This window comes from Eubalaena glacialis, chromosome 2 (genome assembly GCF_028564815.1).
Source record: "Eubalaena glacialis isolate mEubGla1 chromosome 2, mEubGla1.1.hap2.+ XY, whole genome shotgun sequence".
NCBI classification, from domain to species: Eukaryota; Metazoa; Chordata; class Mammalia; order Artiodactyla; family Balaenidae; genus Eubalaena; species Eubalaena glacialis.
The window spans coordinates 33,572,377-33,594,320 of record NC_083717.1 but is presented as its reverse complement, the minus strand read 5'-3'; the positions used below and the strand labels follow the sequence as shown (position 1 = coordinate 33,594,320).

Genomic DNA, 21,944 nt, shown 5'->3' with positions numbered 1-21,944 from the left:
TTTGTTCTTCTTTCTCTAATTGCTTTAGGTGTAAGGTTAGGTTGTTTATTTGAGATTTTTCTTGTTTCTTGAGGTAGGATTGTATAGCTATAAACTTCCCTCTTAGAACTGCTTTTGCTGCATCCCATAGGTTTTGGGTCATCGTGTTTTCATTGTCGTTTATTTCTAGGTATTTTTTTATTTCCTCTTTGATTTCTTCAGTGATCTCTTGGTTATTTAGTAACGTATTATTTAGCCTCCACGTGTTTGTATTTTTTACAGTTTTTTTCCTGTAATTGATATCTAGTCTCATAGTGTTGTGGTTGGAAAAGATACTTGATACAATGTCAGTTTTCTTAAATTTACTGAGGCTTGATTTGTGACCCAAGATATGATCTATCCTGGAGAATGTTCCATTCGTACTTGAGAAGAAAGTGTATTCTGTCGTTTTGGATGGAATGTCCTATAAACATCAGTTAAGGCTATCTGGTCTGTGGTGTCATTTAAAGCTTGTGTTTCCTTATTTATTTTCATTTTGGATGATCTGTCCATTGGTGAAAGTGGGGTGTTAAAGTCCCCTACTATTATTGTGTTACTGTCGATTTCCCCTTTTATGGCTGTTAGCATTTGCCTTATGTATTGAGGTGCTTCTATGTTGGGGGCATAAATATTTGCAATTGTTATAACTTCTTCTTGGATTGATCCCTTGATCATTATGTAGTGTCCTTCTTTGTCTCTTGAAATAGTTGTTATTTTACAGTCTATTTTGTCTGATATGAGTATTGGTACTCCAGCTTTCTTGTGATTTCCTTTTGCATGGAATATTTTTTCCATCCCCTCACTTTCAGTCTGTATGTGTCCCTAGGTCTGAAGTCGGTTTCTTGTAGACAGCATATATACGGGTCTTGTTTTTGTATCCATTCAGCCAGTCTATGTCTTTTGGTTGGAGAATTTAATCCATTTACATTTAAGGTAATTATCGATATGTATGTTTTTATTACCATTTTCTTAATTGTTTTGGGTTTGTTTTTGTAAGTCTTTTCCTTCTCTTGTATTTCCTGGCTAGAGAAGTTCCTTTAGCATTTGTTGTAAAGCTGGTTTGGCGGTGCTGAATTCTCTTAGCTTTTGCTTGTCTGTAAAGCTTTTAATTTCTCTGTCAAATCTGAATTAGATCCTTGCCGGGTAGAGTACTCTTTGTTGTAGGTTTTTCCCTTTCATCACTTTAAATATGTCCTGCCACTCCTTTCTGGCTTTCAGAGTTCTGCTGAAAGATCAGCTGTTACCCTTATGGGGTTTCCCTTGTATGTTATTTGTTGCTTTTCCCTTGCTGCTCTTAATATTTTTTCTTTGTATTTAATTTTTGATAGTTTGATTAATATGTGTCCACTGCTCAATTTTGGGACGATTCATTTTCTATTCAGGTATTCCACAGATGCAGCGTACATCAAGTTGATTGTGGGGATTTAATCCACTGCTCCTGAGGCTGCACAGTGAAATTTCCCTTTCTCTTCTTTGTTCGCACAGCTCCTGGGGTTCAGCTTTGGTTTTGGCCCCACCTCTGCATATAGAGGCCTCTGTTCCCACCCAGACAGGACAGGGTTAAAGCAGCGGCTGATTAGGGGGCTCTTGCTCATCCAGGCTGGGGGGAGGAAAGGGTACAGTAGTTATAATTGGAATGCGGGGTGAGCCTGCGTGACGTTGCAACAGCCTGAGGCATACAGTGTGTTCTCCTGGGGAAGTTGTCCCTGGATCACGGGGCTCTGGCAGTGGCGTGCTGCACAGGCTCCTGGCGGGGAGTGTGGATAGTGACCTGTGCTTGCACACAGGATTCTTGGTGGCTGCAGCCACAGCATTAGCATTTCACTCCCGTCTCTGGGGTCCAAGCTGATAACCGTGGCTTGCGCCCATCTCTGAAGCTCATTTAGGCAGTGCTCTGCCTTCTGTGGGCAGATGGGGAAGGACTCCCCTCTCTTTGTGCACCCTGAAATAATGGTCTTTTGCCTCTCTGGCAGGTCCAGACTTTTTCCAGGACTCCCAGCTAGCTGTGCTGCACTAGCCCCCTTCAGGCTGTGTTCATGCAACCAACCCCAGTCCTCTCCCTGGGATCTGACCTCCGAAGCCCGAGCATCAGCTCCCAGCCACCCCCCCCCCCCAGCAGGTGAGCAGACAAGCCTCTCAGGCCAGTGAGTGCTGGTCGGCACTGATCCTCTGTGTGGGAATCTCTCTGCTTTGCCCTCTGCATCCCTGTTGCTATGCTCTCCTCCATGGCTCCGAAGCTTCCCCCCCTGCCCACCCCCATCTCTACCAATGAAGGGGCTCCCTAGTATGTGGAAACTTTTCCTCCTTCACAGCTCCCTCCCAGAGGTGCAGGTCCCGTCCCTATTCTTTTGTCTCTGTTTTTCCTTTTTTCTTTTGCCCTACCTAGGTAAGTGGGGAGTTTCTTGCCTTTTGGGAAGTCTGAGGTCTTCTGCCAGCGTTCAGTAGGTGTCCTGTAGGAGTTGTTCCACATGTAGATGTATTTTTGATGTATTTGTGGGGAGTAAGGTGATCTCCACGTCTTACTCCTCCACCACCTCGAAGGTCTCCCCTTTCTTTCCTTTGTGCTTGGTCCAGTTTAACTTGCTCACGTGGTGCTGCATGGGAAGGCTTTGCACCTCTGTTCCACATCTTCTTTATCCATTCCTCTGTTGATGGACTGCCACAGGTCATAAGTCAGAATTTCTATCCTTTTTTAATTGGAGTATTGTTTTAGTTTATACTTTACAGCAAAGTGAATCAGCTATACGTATACATCCCCTCTTTTTTGGATTTCCTTCTCATTTAGGTCACCACAGAGCACTGAGTTGAGTTCCCTGTGCTATACAGTAGGTTCTCATTAGTTATCTATTTTATACATAGCATCAATGGTGTATATATGTCAATCCCAATCTCCCAATTCATCCCACGCCCCTTTCCGACTTTGTTTACATATGTTTGTTCTCTACGTCTGTGTCTCTATTTCTGCTTTATAAATAAGATTGTCTATACCAATTTTTTCAGATTCCACATATATGCTTTAATACACGTTATTTGTTTTTCTCTTTCTCACTTACTTCACTCTGTATGACAGTCTCTAGGTCCATCCATGTCTCTACAAATGACCCAATTTCGTTCCTTTTTATGACTAATATTCCACTGTATATATGTATCACATCTTCTTTATCCATTGCTCTGCTGACAGACATTTAGGTTGCTTCCATGTCCTGGCTATTGGAAATAGTGCTGCAATGAACATTGGGGTGCATGTGTCTTTTTGAATTATGATTTTGTCTGGATATATGCCCAGGAGTGGGATTGCTGGGTCATATGGCAGTTCTATCTTTAGTTTTTTAAGGAATCTCCATTCCTCTGTTGATGGATTACTACAGGTCTTAAGTCAGAATTTGTATCTTGCTGCATAAGGACTGTGCCTTCTCAGCTTTCTCCTTGAGGATCCTGTACATCTGTCATTGATGTGTTGTATTTCCAAGGCTAAGGTTGTTCATGTGTAGGCTCAGCTTTTCTGATGGTGATGGCAGGTGGTAGATGGAGTGCAGTGGGGGTGGGAGGGGAGAGGAGTTGAAGAAATGGAGAGTCTAAGATCTTGGAATCAGGCTCTGAAGGTTAATCCCAAAATTAGAGGCCTGTAGTCTTCAACTCAGAACAGCCCCATTCATCCCGTTCTTGTGGGACAGAAATCCTACTCTGCCCATGAAAGAAAGGGTTAGTTTCTATTGCATCTGGCCAAGGATCCCCAAAGTATCAGAAAACTAAAAAAGATATAACATAGCCAGAGAGTAGAATCAAGGCCTCTTGATTTCTACTCTGATAATAATAATAATCACTATCATAGAAATAAATAACATTTTTATCATATGATAGCCTAAAAAGCACCATCTGTGTAAATCACCTTATTTCACCTAATTTTTTTTTCCTGCTTTTAGGTTCTCTGCTTTCCAGCACTACAAGTGAACCTGTAGAGATGAGAGTCTGCCAGGTCAGCAATATGTTACTATTTTTACCTGATTACTCTGTACAGAATATTCAGAGCATGGGTCTGGTCCCTGAAGGATGAATTTACAAAGAATGCATTTAGTATATGGTCAAACCTGGATTTCAGCTATGCATACCTATTTATAGTGTCAGCCTCCATTTTAAGTTCATTAAGAAGAAAAAATAAATTTATTTAATGCAACGTTAGTCCACAGGACATAAATGTGAGAATGATTTACTTTTTTACTTTATTTTCTTTTATATATATATATTTTTGGCTGCACTGGGTCTTCGTTGCTGTGTGCGGGCTTTCTCTAGTTTTGGCCAGCAGGGGCTACTCTTTGTTTGGTGCACGGGATTCTCATTGCAGTGGCTTCTCTTGTTGTGGAGCATGGGCTCTAGGTGCATGGGCTTCAGTAGTTGCAGCACATGGGCTCAATAGTTGAGGCGCACGGGCTCTAGGGCGCAGGCTCAGTAGATGTGGTGCACAGGCTTAATTGCTCCACGGCATGTGGGATCTTACCAGACCAGGGATCGGACCTGTGTCCCCTGCATTGGCAGGCAGATTCTTAACCACTGCGCCACCAAGGAAGTCACGAGAATGATTTTCTATCTGATGTAATTCAATATACTGGCTCCTAACTCACCAAAAGATGGCTGAGGTCTACATGAATATTTACATTTAATCAGACTAATGCATCCCCTACCATATTTTTGCTGGAGAAAGAGAAGTTAAGAAGAGAAGCTAGTCTAATTTGCATATGAAATGTGGCCAACATAATATGTATTCCTTGTTCATTATCACTTATGTACAATCAGAAGCCAATTTTTCTTTCAAAAAAAACCCCACAGCTGAGTTCTCAGCTTTTGCCAGGCCTCTCTTGAAAACTATTGTCAAACGAAGGAAAAAGCACTTTTCTATGCATAATTGAGCTTATCTAGAAGTGTTAAGTCTTTGCAGGGCAAATGGAAAGTGTGTGTGTGTGTGTGTGTGTGTGTGTGTGTGTGATGGGTAGCAAACTCAAACTGGTATGATTTAGTGAAAGGGCTGATTTATGTCCACTCCTGGCCTGAGAACATTAATTGCAATAATCAGACAGGGTTTCTAGTTTATAAGAATATTTGAAATGGGGGTGAGGAGAGAATATTTTGTCGCCACTTTCAGACCTCCTGTCCCTTAGTAGTGATGGCCTGTGGGTTCACAGGGTGACACAGGGAAAGACAGACTGACTTGGCTCATTGTCTATTAGGGCACTTTATAGACTTTTAGGATGTCTGCTGGCATCATGAGGGCAAACAGCACAATGTCTCCTGCTTAGTGGAGTACACTTTGATCAAAGTGTCCATAGATTAAAAACCCCATCATTGAAACTAAATGAAGCAAAACAAGATGTAAAATGTACAATCCTTATCAAAATTCCAACTGCTATTTTTGTAGGAATTGACAAGCTGATTTTAAAATTCACATAGAAATGCAAAAAGGCAAAAAAACTGAAATAGCACCCCCCCCTCCAAAAAAAATCATTGAAGAATTCACACTTATCAACTGTAAAACTTACTACAAAGCTACAGTAATCAAAACAGTGTGATACTAACATAAGGATAAACATATAAATCGATGGGATATAATTGAGGATACAGGAAAAAAGAAGCCCCTCAAATTTATGGTCAATTAATATTTGACAAGAGTGCTAAAACAAATAAGGGAACAAATATGTAGTCTTTTTAACAAATGGTGCTGGAACAACTGTATATCCACATGCAAAAGAATGAAGTTGGACAGCTACCTCAAAGCATATACAAAAATTAACTTGAAAGGAATCAAAGACTTAAATATAACAGCTAAAGTTATAAAACTCTTAGGAAAAAACACAAGAGTAAATCTTCATGATGTTGGATTAGGAAATGTTTTCTTAGATATGAAACCAAAAGCAAATGTGACAAAAGAAAAATAGCTATATTGGACTTTATCAAAATTAAAAATTTTTGTGTTTCAGAGGATACTATCAAGAAAGTTAAAAGACAGCCCATAAGATGGAAGAAAATATTTTCAGGTCCTATATCTGAAGAGGGACTGGTATTCAGATCTCTTACAACTCAATAACAAAAAGACAAAAACCCAGTTAAAAATGGCAAAGGATCTGAATAGACATTTCTCCAGATAACATATACAAATTGCCAATAAGCACATGAAAAGATGCTCAACTCACTAATTATTAGGGAAATGCAAATCAAAACCACAATGAGATACCATGTCACAACCACTATTTATTCTGGTCAGAATGCTCTTAATAATATTTCTATCTTTGGAATTAATTTAGATTTTCTTTATGGCTTAAAATATGGTCTGTTTTCATAAATGATCTAAATGTAATTGAAAAGAAGGAATATCCTGTATTATCATGGTACAGGGTTGATATATAGCTATAAGATATACTTTATTGATTATGTATTAAGTTTTTCTTTATCCTTGCTAGATATTTTCTCCTTAATCTGTCTAGGTCAGAGGAAGGTGCTTTAAATTCTCTCATTATTAGTGTGGATTTGTCTAGTTTTCCTTTTATCTTCTATAGTTTGTGCTTTATTAAAGTTTCTGCTATATTATTTTGTGCACAGAAATTTATGTACAACTTCATTATGCATTATGGCTTTTAGCATTATAAAGTATCCTTCTTTGTCTTTTTTAATGCTTTTAATCTTTTTTTTTTTATTCCAGTGGCTTGTTTGTTTACTTATTTATTTATTTTTGACTGCACTGGTTCTTTGTTGCTGCACGTGGGCTTTCCCTAGTTGCGGTGAGTGGGGGCTACTCTTTGTTGCGGTGCATGGGCTTCTCACTGTGGTGGCTTCTCTTTGTTGTGGAGCATGGGCTCTAGGCACGCAGGCTGCAGTAGTTGTGGATTGTGGGCTCTAGAGCACAGTCTCAGTAGTTGTGGTGCACGGGCTTAGTTGCTCCACGGCATGTGGGATCTTCCTGGACCAGAGCTTGATGCCATGTCCCCTGCATTGACGAGCGGATTCTTAACCACTGCACCACCAGGGAAGTCCCAATGCTTTTAATCTTGAATTATAGATTATTTGACACAAAGATCATAACACCTGCTTTCATTTTATCTTTACCTTAAAATTTTTTTTACCTTTTATTTTAACCTTTCTGAATTGGTTTTGTGTATGTGTCCCTTAAGAAAACAGAGTTTTATTGGCTTTGTTAACTGATCTAAAATATATATATACATATAGATTTTTAAGTGAGTTTAGGTTATTTACATTTATTCATATTAGTGAAAGGTTTGGTTTCAGTTGTCATGTTGTTTTGTGTTACATTTACTATAAACACATAAAGTCACTTTCTCTTTGGCTTCCAAGTACCAAAACCTAAGCAGCAAAACAAAGTAGCTTAAGCAAAGATGTAGGACTTTTTGGAAGGTCACTGGGAAAACTCATAGAATGTAAGGTGGAACTAGAAATCAGGGCAACAGATTAAAGAAACTTTAATAGGGGAGATTGGTTCAAGATGGCGGAGTAGAAGGACATGTGCTCACTCCCTCTTGCGAGAGCACCGGAATCACAACTAACTGCTGAACAATCATCGATAGGAAGACACTGGAACTCACCAAAAATGATACCCGGCTTCCAAAGACAAAGGAGAAGCCACAATGAGACGGTAGGAGGGGCGCAATCACAAAAAAATCAAATCCCATAACTGCTGGGTGGGTGACTCACAAACTGGAGAATACTTATACCACAGAAGTCCACCCACTGGAGTGAAGGTTCTGAGCCTCACATCAGGCTTCCCAACCTGGGGGGTCTGTCAACGGGAGGAGGAATTCCCAGAGAATCAGACTTCGAAGCCTAGTGGGATTTGATTGCAGGACTTCAACAGGACTGGGGGAAACAGAGACTCCACTCTGGGAGGGCACACACAAAGTAGTGTGTGCCTCAGGACCCAGGGAGAAGGAACAGTGACCCCATAGGAGGCTGAACCAGACGTACCTGCTTGTGTTGGAGGGTCTCCTGCAGAGGTGGGGGGTGGCTGTGGCTCACCGGGGGGACAAGGACACTGGCAGCAGAAGTTCTGGGAAGTACTCCTTGGCGTGAGCCCCCCCAGAGTCCGCCATTAACCCCACCAAAGAGCCTGTAGGCTCCAGTGCTGGGTCACCTCAGGCCAAACAACCAACAGGGAGAGAACCCAGCCCCACCCATCAGCAGACAAGTAGATTAAAGTTTTACTGAGTGCTGACCACCAGAGTAACACCCAGCTCTACCCACCACCAGTCCCTCCCATCAGGAAGCTTGCACAAGCCTCTTAGATAGCCTCATCCACGGCAGCCTGTGGAATGAAAACCACATTCACAGAAAGATAGACAAAATGAAAAGGCACAGGACTATGCACCAGATGAAGGAACAAGATAAAACCCCAGAAAAACAACCAAATGAAGTGGAGATAGGCCACCTTCCAGAAAAAGAATTCAGAATAATGATAGTGAAGATGATCCAGGACCTCGGAAAAAGAATGGAGGCAAAGATCGAGAAGATGCAAGAAATGTTTAACAAAGACCTAGAAGAATTAAAGAACAAACACCTAGAATAATTAAAGAATAAACAAACAGAGAAGAACAATACAATAACTGAAATGAAAAATATACTAGAAGGAATCAATAGCAGAGTAACTGAGGCAGAAGAACGGATAAGTGACCCGGAAGACAGAATGGTGGAATTCACTGCTGTGGAACAGAAAAAAGAAAAAAGAATGAAAAGAAATGAAGACACCCTAAGAGACCTCTGGGACAACATTAAACACAACAACATTCGCATTCTAGGGGTCCCAGAAGGAGAAGAGAGACAGAAAGGACCTGAGAAAATATTTGAAGAGATTATAGTCGAAAACTTCCCTAATATAGGAAGGGAAATAGCCACCCAAGTCCAGGAAGCACAGAGAGTCCCATGCAGGATAAACCCAAGGAGAAACACACTGAGACACATAATAATCAAATTGACAAAAATTAAAGACAAAGAAAAATTATTAAAAGCAACAAGGGAAAAATGACAAATAATATACAAGGGAACTCCCATAAAGTTAACAGCTGATTTCTCAGCAGAAACTCCACAAGCCAGAAAGGAGTGGCGTGATAAACTTAAAGTGATGAAAGGGAAGAACCTACAACCGAGATTACTCTACCTGGCAATGATCTCGATCAGATTCGATGGAGAAATCAAAAGCTTTACAGACAAGCAAAAGCTAAGAGAATTCAGCACCACCAAACCAGCTCTACAACAAATGCTAAAGGAACTTCTCTAAGTAGGAAACACAAGAGAAGTAAAAAAACCCCAAACAATTAAGAAAATGGAAATAGGGACATACATATCGATAATTACCTTAAATGTAAATGGATTAAATGCTCCAACCAAAAGACATAGACTGGCTAAATGGATACAAAAACAAGACCCGTATATACGCTGTCTACAAGAGACCCACTTCAGATCTAGGGACACATACGGACTGAAAGTGAGGGGATGGAAAAAGATATTCCATGCAAATGGAAATCACAAGAAAGCTGGAGTACCAATACTCATATCAGATAAATTAGACTTTAAAATAAAGACTGTTACAAGAGATAAGGAAGGACACTACATAATGATCAAGGGATCAATCCAAGAAGAAGATATAACAATTGTAAATATTTATGCACCCAACATAGGAGCACCTCAATACATAAGGCAAATGATAACAGCTATAAAAGAGGAAATTGACAGTAACACAATAATAGTGGGGGACTTTAACACCTCACTTACACAAATGGACAGATTATCCAGACAGAAAATTAATAAGGAAGCACAAGCTTTAAATGACACAATAGACCAAGTAGATTTAATTGATATTTATAGGACATTCCATCCGAAAACAGCAGATTACACTTTCTTCTCAAGTGCACACAGAACATTCTCCAGGATAGACCACATCTTGGGTCACAGATCAAGCCTCGGTAAATTTAAGAAAATTGAAATAATATCAAGCATCTTTTCCAACCACTATGCTTTGAGAGTAGAAATAAATTACAGGGGAAAAAACGTAAAAAACACAAACACATGGAGGCTAAACAATATGCTACTAAATAACCAAGAGGTCACTGAAGAAATCAAAGAGGAAATCAAAAAATACCTTGAGACAAATGACAATGAAAACACGATGATCCAGAACATGTGGGATGCAGCAAAAGCAGTTCTAAGAAGGATATTTATAGCAATACAAGCCTACCTCAAGAAACAAGAAAAATCTCTAATGAACAATCTAACCTTACACCTAAAGGAACCAGAGAAAGAAGAACAAACAAAACCCAAAGTTAGTAGAAGGAAAGAAATCATAAAGATCAGAGCAGAAATAAATGAAACAGAAACAAAGAAAACAATAAAAAAGATCAATGAAACTAAAAGCTGGTTCTTTGAGAAAATAAACAAAATTGATAAACCCTTAGCCAAACTCATCAAGAAAAAGAGGGAGAGGACTCAAATCAATAAAATTAGAAATCAAAAAGAAGTTACATTGGACACTGCAGAAATACAAAGCATCCTAAGAGACTACTACAAGCAACTCTATGCCAATAAAATGGACAACCTGGAAGAAATGGACAAATTCTTAGAAAGGTATAACCTTCCAAGACTGAACAAGGAAGAAATAGAAAGTATGAATAAACCAATCACAAGTAATGAAATTTAAACTGTGATTAAAAATCTTCCAACAAACAAAAGTCCAGGACCAGATGGCTTCACAGGTGAATTCTATCAAACATTTAGAGGAGAGCTAACACCCATCCTTCTCAAACTCTTCCAAAAAATTGCAGAGGAAGGAACACTCCCAAACTCATTCTACGTGGCCACCATCACCCTGATACCAAAACCAAACAGAGATACTACAAAAAAAGAAAATTACAGACCAATATCACTGATGAATATACATGCAAAAATCCTGAACAAAATACTAGCAAACAAAATACTAGCAACACATTAAAAGGATCATATACCATGATCAAGTGGGGTTTATCCCTGGGATGCAAGGATTCTTCAATATACACAAATCCATCAATGTGATACACCATATTAATAAACTGAAGAATAAAAACCATATGATCATCTCAATAGATGCAGAAAAAGCTTTTGACAAAATTCAACACCCATTATGATAAAAACTCTCCAGAAAGTGGGCATAGAGGGAACCTACCTGAACATAATAAAGGCCATATACGACAAACCCACAGCAAACATCATTCTCAATGGTGAAAAACTGAAAGCATTTCCTCTAACATCAGGAACAACACAAGGATGTCCACTCTTGCCACCATTATTCAACATAGTTTTGGAAGTCCTAGCCACGGCAATCAGAGAAGAAAAAGAGATAAAAGGAACACAAATTGGAAAAGAAGAAGTAAAACTGTCACTCTTTGCAGATGACATGATACTATACATAGAGAATCCTAAAGACGCTACCAGAAAACTACTAGAGCTAATCAATGAATTTGGTAAAGTAGCAGGACACAAAATTAATGCACAGAAATCTCTTGCATTCCTATACACTAATGATGAAAAATCTGAAAGTGAAATTAAGAAAACACTCCCATTTACCATTGCAACAAAAAGAATAAAATACCTAGGAATAAACCTACCTAAGGAGACAAAAGACTTGCAGAAAACTATAAGACACTGATGAAAGAAATTAAAGATGATATAAACAGATGGAGAGATATACTATGTTCTTGGATTGGCAGAATCAACATTGTGAAAATGACGATACTACCCAAAGCAATCTACAGATTCAATGCAGTCCCTATCAAACTACCAATGGCATTTTTCACAGAACTAGAACAAAAAATTTCACAATTTTTATGGAAACACAAAAGGCCCCAAATAACCAAAGCAATTTTGAGAAAGAAAAACGGAACTGGAGGAATCAGGCTCCCTGACTTCAGACTATACTACAAAGCTACAGTAATCAAGACAGTATGATACTGGCACAAAAACAGAAATATAGGTCAGTGGAACAGGATAGAAAGCCCAGAGATAAACCCAAGCACATATGGTCACCTTATCTTTGATAAGGGAAGCAAGAGTATACAATGGAGAAAAGACAGCCTCTTCAATAAGTGGTGCTGGGAAAACTGGACAGCTACATGTAAAAGAATGAAATTAGAACACTTCCTAACACCATACACAAAAATAAACTCAAAATGGATTAAAGACCTAAATGTAAGGCCAGACACTATAAAACTCTTAGAGGAAAACATAGGCAGAACACTCTATGACATAAATCACAGCAAGATCTTTTTTGATCTACCTCCTAGAGTAAAGGAAATAAAAACAAAAATAAATAAATGGGACCTAATGAAACTTAAAAGCTTTTGCAAAGCAAAGGAAAGTACAAACAAGACGAAAAGACAACCCTCAGAATGGGAGAAAATATTTGCTAACAAATCAGTGGACAAAGGATTAATCTCCAAAATATATAAACAGCTCATACAGCTCAATATTATAAAAACAAACAACCGAATCAAAAAATGGGCAGAAGACCTAAATAGACATTTCTCCAAAGAAGACATACAGATGGCCAAGAAGCACATGAAAAGCTGCTCAACATCACTAATTATTAGAGAAATGCAAATCAAAACTACAATGAGGTATCACCTCACACTGGTTAGAATGGGCATCATCAGAAAATCTACAAACAACAAATGCTGGATAGGGTGTGGAGAAATGGGAACCCTCTTGCACTGTTGGTGGGAATGTAAATTGATAAAGCCACTATGGAGAAGAGTATGGAGGTTCCTTAAAAAACTAAAAATAGAACTACCATATGACCTAGCAATCCCACTGCTGGGCATATACCCAGAGAAAACCACCATAATTCAAAAAGACACATGCACCCCAATGTTCATTGCAGCACTACTTACAATGGCCAGGTCATGGAAGCAACTTAAATGCCCATCGACAGAAAAATGGATAAAGAAGATGTGGTACATATATACAATGGAATATTACTCAGCCGTAAGAAGGAACGAAATTGGGTCATTTGCAGAGACGTGGGTGGACCTAGAGAATGTCATACAGAGTAAAGTAAGTCAGAAAGAGAAAAACAAATATCGTATTTTAATGCATACACGTGGAATCTAGAAAAATGATGCAGATGAACTGGTTTGCAAGGCAGAAATAGAGACACAGATGTAGAAAACAAATGTATGGACACCAAGGGGGGAAAGCTGGGGGGGCAGTGGTGGTGGTGGGATGAATTGGGAGATTGGGATTGACATATATACACTAATATGTATAAAATAGATAACTAATAAGAACCTGCTGTAAAATAATTTAAAAAAAAAAGCAACTTTAATAAGCAAATTGACAGAAAACTGGTGTGGAGCAGGGAAGAGATGGCAGGGACTGAGAGGATGGCTGGGAGTATGATTCTGGGTGGGTGGGTAGGGACTCGTGGAAAAGTACCAGGTCCCTACCCACCCACCATTTAATAGTCAAGGAGGGCTGGAGAAGTTTTAAGAAGGCTATCTATGTGCAATTGAAACGTTTAATCTTTTAATTAACACAGAAAATGAGGGTCAAATTATGCTCTCCCCTTATGTTTTTATAGTGGTAAATTATAGATAACATACAATTTACCATCTTCACCATTTTTAAGTAAGCAGTTCAGTGGTATTAAGTACATTCATTATGCGACAATCACCACCGTCCATCTCCAGAACTCTTTTCATCCTCCCAAACTAAAACTCTGTATCCGTTAAACACTAACTCCCCATTCCCTCCTCCTCTCAAATCCCTGATAATGCCATTCCATTTTATATCACTATGAATTTGACTATTATAGGTACCTACATAAAAGTGGAGTCATACATATTTGCCCTTTTGTGTCTGGCTTAGTTCACTTAGCATACTCTCATAAAGATTCATCCATGTTGTAGCATGTATCAGAATCTCATTCCTTTTTAAGGTAGAGTAATTAATATTCCATTGTATGTATATACCACATTTTGTTTATTCATCATCTATTCATCCACTGATGGACATTTGGGTTGTTTCTACCTTTTAGCTATTGTGAATCATGTTGCTATCATGGGTGCACAAATATCTGTTCAAGTCCCTGCTTTCAATACTTTTGGGTATATACCCAGAGGTGGAATTGCTGGATCATATGGTAATTCCATGTTTAATATTTTGAGGAACCACCATTGTCATGTGCAATTCAAGTTGTTGGTGCTACTGGGCTTTCCAAGACTCCAAACCTTCACATTAATACCTCCTTCACATTGATACCTCCTTCTCTCAACACATTAATGCCATCCATGATACCTCCTTCTCTCAACCTCTGTAGCCAATCCTTCACCATTGATTTTACCTCCAAAATAGCTTCTTCCTCAATTCATCCACTTCTTCTCCATCTCCACCATATCCACGGTGGATTGAATGGTCTTTATCTCTCTCTGGGTCTCTTCACATCCACCATTGTCTCTCTACAATCTGCTGTTTACACAGCAGCCACATACAAAAGAGTATATTCCATTTGTATGAATTATAAGAGCAGGCAAAACTAGTCTATGGTGAAGGATTTCAGAACAGTGGTAATTGTGGGGAAAGGATAAGGAGGTTGATGAGGTTAAGCAGTGGTCTCTGGGGAGATGAATTGCTCTATATCTCATTTGGATATTGATTATACTGGTGTTTACATTTACATTTCATCAGTCCGTATGCATTTTTTTCTATAGGTAAGTTATATCTCACTAAGAGAAATTCACATCTAACCATGACTTTCAACACTTTGTCATCCCATCGCCAGGCTCTCCTTTCCACCAACACTGAAAATACTTTAGTGTCTTCTCTCTGCTATCCGGTTAAAGATCACATAGAGTTTTATCCTGGTCTGCATGTCCTGGTCCTCCTACATCTCTTCCCCATCTCTCCTTACACTTATCCTATCTTTCTGCATCCCATCTACTTGGCATTCTTTTGTTTCCTTGGCTCCTTCCTGCTGTAGCGTTTTAGGATATGCTCTTCCCTCTGCCTGGATTCTCTTCTGCCTCTTCCTATTCATCCCTCAGAACTTAGGGATGTCATTCACCCAGGGAAGTCTTCCCTGACTCTCCGGGTTATGAAATGCTCTCAAGCCTCATGGATTGTTCCTTTGTTGTTCTTATGATTGTATATTAAGTTGTATCCTTTATTTGATTTTTGTCCCTCTTCTCTATTATGAGTTCAATGTCGATTTTACTCATCTTTTTATCCCCAGGACCTATCAGAGTTGCCTGGTGCATAATAAATGGTCAATTTGAAAGACTAAAAGACAGACAAATTTAGAGGGAAAGAAAGGAAGGAAGGAAGAAAGAAAGAAGCAGATATTTTGAGAAAGTAAAGGGAAGAGACTATTCAGTGTTTGAAGGAAAAAACAAATAGAGTGAGATGTGAGTGAAACAGAGAAAGCCAGAGGAGCAGGGCATTTGAGTAAAGGTGGCCAACGAGAATGTAAGGCTGCAGGAATTCACAGAAATCTTTTTATTTTATTTTATTTTTTTAAATTGAAGTATAGTTGATTTCCAATGCTGTGCCAATCTGTGCTGTACAGCAAAGTAACTCAGTTATACACATACAGACATTCTTTTTTTATATTCTTTTCCATTATGGTTTATCACAGGATATTGAATATAGTTCCCTGTGCTATACAGTAGGACCTTGTTGTTTATCCATTCTGTATATAATAATTTGAATCTGCTAACCCCAAACTCTCAATCTACCCCTCCCCCATCCCCACCCCCTTGGCAACCACAAGTCTGTTCTCTATGTCTGTAAGTCTGTTTCTGTTTTGTAGATAGGTTCATTTGTGCCATATTTTAGATTCCACATATAAGTGATATCATATGGTATTTGTCTTTCTCTTTCTGACTTACTTCACTTAGTATGATGATCTCTAGTTGCATCCATATTGCTGCAAATGGCATTATTTTGTTCTTTTTTATGGCTGAGTAATATTCCATTGTATATGTATACCACATCTTCTTTGTCCATTCATCTGTTGATGGACATTTAGGTTGTTTCCATGTTTTGGCTATTGTAAACAGTGCTGCTATGAACATAGGGGTGCATGTATCTGTTTGAATTATACAATAGTTTTGTCTGGGTATATTCCCAGGAGTGGGATTGCTGGATCATATGGTAATTCTATTTTTAGTTTTCTGAGGAACCTCCATACTGTTTTCCATAGTGGCTGTACCGACTTATATTCCCACCAACAGTGTAGGAGCATTCCCTTTTCTCCACATCCTCTCCAGCATTTGTTATTTGTAGACTTTTTAATAATGGCCATTCTGACCAGTGTGAGGTGATACCTCATTGTAGTTTTGATTTCCATTTCTCTAATAATTAGGGAGTTCACAGAAATCTTAAGAGAGGGATTGGATTCCCCTCAGGGCCTGAAAGAGAGACTTTGAGTCAATTTTATCTAAATCTCGAAGGACAAGATGACCCTAAAATGAGGTTACCATGCAGGTGAAGTTCTTAGTACAGAACAGACTCTAAATAAATGTTAATTCCCTTTGCTCTATTCTGTCTCTTCTGGGAAAGGCCTTAAACTGCATCATTGTGGTACCTTCACTCCTCATTTGTCTTTCTTGCCCCACCAGAAACAGAGAGAAAAAGAGAACACGCTACCTGATGTTCTTCTGGACAAAAACTTGCCATGGTTTCTGTCCAACCAGGACAAATCTCAAAAGAACCACATTCATAGTCTCAAAAATGTTTGGGAATCAGATAGGGATATACATCACCATCAGCCAATCACCAACCTTCATAAGCTATTAATTGTTTTAAATCCTTTTCCTTTAAAAAAATCTATGACTGCTTTATGTTGGTCAGTTACTTGCTATCTTCATTTGTTTAACATCTGTCTTCTGTCATACACTCCTTAACAGAGCTGTACTTTTCTCTGAACAGTTCAATCACAATGGAGTAAAACAGAGTAGCTCTGAGACCAGTTCAGCAATCTCCTCATGCCATTTGTGTAGGTTGTTATGTGTCATTGTTGGTGCCCAGACTGGCAGCCCATTTTAGGGCACAGAACAAATGTTTGCCAAGTTCTTCCCAAAAGTCAGGCCCTTGATCTCACATTAACTTTGTTTTTTTCCCCTCTTTTATTTTTATTTCTTTATTTTTTTAAATTAATTTTTATTGGAGTATAGTTGCTTTACAATGTTGTGTTAGTTTCTGCTGTATAGCACAGTGAATCAGCTATACGTTTACATATATCCCCTCTCTTTTGGATTTCCTTCCCATTTAGGTCACCACAGAGCACTGAGTAGAGTTCCCTGTGCTATACAGTCAGTTCTCATTAGTTATCTATTTTATACATAGTAGTGTATATACGTCAATCCCAATCTCCCAGTTCATCCCACCCCCTCCTTCCCTCCTTGGTAACCATACATTTGTTCTCTGTATCTGTCTGCTTTGCAAATAAGTTCATCTGTACCATTTTTCTAGATTCAATATATATGCAATAATAAACGGTATTTGTTTTTCTCTTTCTGACTTACTGCACTCTGTATGACAGTCTCTAGGTCCATCCACGTCTCTGTAAGTGGCACAATTTCGTTCCTTTTTATGGCTGAGTAATATTCCATTGTATATATGTACCACATCTTCTTCACATTCACTTTTAAAAGAGGTAGGGCTCTGCTGCAGACCTTGATTGTCTAGTCAGTGGTGTCCTTAGGGGACATTTGACAATTCTGCAGACATGTTTGGTTACCATAACATGGGGAGGATATCACAGGCAGTGATAGTGGGTAGAGGTTAGGGATACTGCTAAACAGCTTACAATGGACAAGACAGTCCCCCACAACAAAGAATTATCCAGCCCCAAATATCAGCAATGCTGCTCCAAGGCTTGGAGTGTGTGTGTGCATGTGCATGTGAGTGATTGGGGCCAGGAGTCTTGGCAGGCTGGGTTCTCAGGGCTTCAACATGAGTAAGCAGGTAGTACCAGTAAACACTAAATTTGCAGTAAGAGAGATGAAGATATTAAAGAGGAAATATGAGCCTCTCAAGTCAACATGAAAAAATTTCCTATTCTTAGTGGAAAACAAAACACTAAAACTATGAAAACCACCACTGTGGGTTTTCAGGTTTGTACAGAAAAACAAAACCAATATAATAGTCTGTGCATTCCATCACCCATCTCCATTTGAAACTAGGAATTCTTTTGTTTAAAGAGATGTCTAGACAATTACATATGCAGTTATTTTACCCACTGTGTGGGACATTTTGGTTCTAAAGTAATGATGTTTAATTACTCTCAAGGCACTATGCTAATCTCTAAGTGAGGTGTACTGAAAATTCGGCTGTTGATGCTTAGCAAACATGATTTGCAAGCATTCTCAGTGATGTTATTTCAGACAGAGGCTCATTAAATTCTCAGTGAACAACAGAAACATCGGTGTAACAGAACCACATTTCCAACGCTTGATATACTTGCGTATGTGGTTTAATTAAAAATATACTCATTCAGCCTCAAATATCCATATTTGATTATCCCTTTAAAAGTCTCGCCAGGACCCTAGATTTAGCGATCATCTGTGATAAGGAGAGTTATTATATAAACATTTGATCCTGATTGCCCATCGAGCCAAGGGACAGGTCTCTAAATTCACTCATGCCTTTTGCACAGGCATCTAAATATGTGAGAGCAGAGGGTATGGGTTGGAAAACAGGGTGTCCCATCAGACCCTCCCGAGATTTCCCACTGTCATTGGCCTTGTCAGCTTGTCCTTGGGTATTTGATGACCCTCCATGGTTGGCTACTTTGTATCCTGTTTCATCTGCCTGCAAAGAGAGACCAGGGCCAAGACCACTGCTGTTGTTGATGGAGTTACTCTCTGCTTTTCCACTGCTGCTGCCTTTCTTTATCACGCCCTTCTCTCCCACTCCACGATAGAAATCCTCAAAGCCAGGGAAGCAGGCCTCTAAACATAAGCCCAGCCATCCAACTCAAACTCAGATGGCTTGACTTTGGCAAGTACATTTTGTGATTGGGCTTCATCTTCCAGCTTGCCCAGGACTGCAAGGTGACCTTAATGACAGAGTCTGGAGGAGTCTCATGCCAGTTAGAGGTTCTGCCTTTTCAGAATTAATCCTAGGTCAGCAAAACACTTCAGCTACACGCTCATTCAGGTAGACACAGCAATCTCTAGTCAGCCCTCACCTTGACCACCAGCTTTCTAGCCCTTCAATTCTTGTAGCTTGTTGCCTGGGTCAATCAACCTTCCTGCTGCTTTTCTCCCAGTCTAGGACGTGTCTCTCCCCACCTCCTGGTTCAGCTCTCACTTCTTGCATTGGACCCAGGATTCTCTCTCTGCATTTTCCTAGCAGGCATTCCACAGACTACAAGAATACTTTCAATCTGGTTCCAACCAGATTTCCAGCAAGCTCTGTCCTCTATGTCTTCTGCCTCTATCCTCTGCCTCTGCCAACCTTCCTACAGAATGCACGATTTTATGAATCTCTGTAAACATGTAACATACTCAGCAAAATATATCCAGCAGCCAAGAGCAATCTTTAAAAACTGCCAGTATGCTCCTCTCAGTGGATAGCAACAGGGATCCAGTAACAGGGATCCAGTGAGTCGTCTACAGAAATCGTGTTTTTTTTTTGAAGTAGAAAAGAGTAGCTTTTTTAAAAAATAAATTTATTTGTTTATATATTTATTTATTTATTTATTGGCTGCATTGGGTCTTTGTTGCTGTGCACGGGCTTTCTCTAGTTGCAGCGAGCAGGGGCTACTCTTCGTTGCGGTGCGCGGGCTTCTCATTGAGGTGGCTTCCCTTGTTGTGGAGCACAGGCTCTAGGCAAGCGGGCTTCAGTAGTTGTGGGGCATGGGCTCAGTAGTTGTGGCTCGCGGGCTCTAGAGCGCAGGCTCAGTAGTTGTGGCGCACGGGCTTAGTTGCTCCGCGGCATGTGGGATCTTCCTGGACCAGGGCTCGAACCTGTCCCCTGCATTGGCAGGCGGATTCTTAACCACTGTGCCACCATGCAAGTCCCTGAAAAGAGTAGCTTTTATTGCTTTGCCAGGCAAAGGGGGCCACAGTGGGCTAAGACTTCAATGCCTTAGTGGGCTAATGCCTTCAAGACTGTGTGACCCACCCTGGAGCGGGTAGTGAGCAGTTTTGTAGTGTTCAAAGAGTAGGGCATGATCAGCTCTTGGACAGTTCTCAGATTGGTTGGCATCAAGGTGAAGTTTCAAGCATCATCAACCTTCTGGCTTCAAACAGTTTAGGGTCTATGTTCTTGTGGTCAGCAGTTTTCATCGGGTGGAGGTCTGCTTCCCGTAACAACAGCTTAGGAATGTGTGTCAGGCCTTTATCTATATCTTTCAGGGAACTGGGAGTTCGGCGATTCTGCTATGTGGCAGAATTAGTTTTTATAAGATCACCTTTCCTGGAGATGATGTGTAGTTTCTGGAATCTGGAGAGGGGACATGTGTCTAGAGGGCTGTCCAGCAGACTTCGGGGTGGTGATGGCTTCTGGCGGTTGCAAGTCCCAGGCTTTGTACCTAATCCCTGGCTTCGCCTTTGCAGGTAGTCCCTTTATTAGTCTCTCTTCAAATGACCCAGCTCGAATGTGTCATATGTGTCCTTATACAGAAGTTAATCACATTCTCCTCTGTACCCTCATGGATCTTGTACACACCCTCTGCTTGAGCACATACCACATGGTCTTGTAATAATCTGTTTTCAATGCTGGTCTTCCCGAGAAGACTGTGGGTTCCACAGAGCAGGGACAATGTCTTGCTAACCACTCTACCTCTAACCAAGTAACTGTCTGGGGCTGTTTTTGTGAATGTAGGAGAAGATAAGGAGGTCAACCTCCTCCTGGGCAGATGGGAGAGAGCCCCCTGACAATCCTACCAGGTCCATTCCATGCCTGAGCATGTATCTCCCACAAGGCAAGAACGGGGGAGAACAGTGATTGAATCATGGGTCTAGATTCTGGGAGCAGGCTCCTGCCTGACTGTAGCAGTACAGTTAGTGCACAGACCCAGGAGCCAGACTACCTGAGTCTGAAGCCTGACTTTGTGTTTTTTGTTTTTACTAGCTGTGTGACCTTGGGGAAGTTATTTAACCTTTCTGTGCCCAAATTTCTATATCTATAATATAGCCATAAAATAGACCCCACCTCATAAGATTCTTATGTAGATTAAATGTGATAGATACCATATGCTTGGCATATGATGAGTGATTAGTAATTGTTAGCTTAAGAAAGAAATAAATTAACATACTTGGTCCCAGGATAAAAGGTCTGGGATCTCAGGTTAGCTTTATTGTATTACCTTGAATTAAGTCAGTTAGCTTCTCTGGGGTCTTAACAGCCCTTCTGGGGTGAAATTTTACTAATTACTGAATAGTTGTATCAGAGCGAATTATTCCTATCTTTTTGCAGGTGGAAGCATCCATTTCCTCTCCCCCCCTTACTGCCAGCCAGAAAAATGGGAACTTACCCCCTGAGAGCACTGGGAGGTGGCGTCTGCTTTTCTCCCCACTCCTTCTTTGCTCTTCCCGTGGGAGGGGTGACCTGCCTAATAGGTGAGGTTTGGAAAAGTGCCACCGCACAGGTGTGTCCTTGCCTGACCTTCTCCATAGCTCTCTCTATTTTAGAATCTTTCTATCACTGCCTTCTCTCTTCTTCTCTGCCTCCTACACGTGATAAGTAACCAGAGGCAGGCTTTGCTCCCATAGGGGCGTGGTGGAGTTGTGGATGGGGGAGAGACCTGAGGATATTATTTAGATATTCAGATACTCTGCTTGCAGCTGGAGGGGAAAAAGAGCACTTTGCCCTTGGGTCCACGTCCCATTTTCTAATTTTATCCAACTGTACCAGCAATAAAATTTCTGTGTCTATTTCTCACAATGTGGAATGGAGAG

General features: G+C 40.1%; 1 protein-coding gene across 8 annotated transcripts in view; it reads left to right on the top strand.

Annotated features, from left to right (window-relative positions):
• The window catches only part of MTHFS (methenyltetrahydrofolate synthetase), a 305,315-nt gene that overhangs the window by 109,286 nt on the left and 174,085 nt on the right, over positions 1-21,944 (top strand). For all 8 annotated transcript variants that reach the window (XR_009699487.1, XR_009699486.1, XM_061181713.1 and 5 more), the window contains exon 3: positions 3,942-3,994. Coding sequence is in view for 6 of the 8 variants with exons in the window: in XM_061181713.1 (XP_061037696.1) it covers positions 3,942-3,994 (53 nt within the window). In the remaining 2 variants the exon portion in view is untranslated. The remainder of the gene's footprint in view (positions 1-3,941; positions 3,995-21,944) is intronic.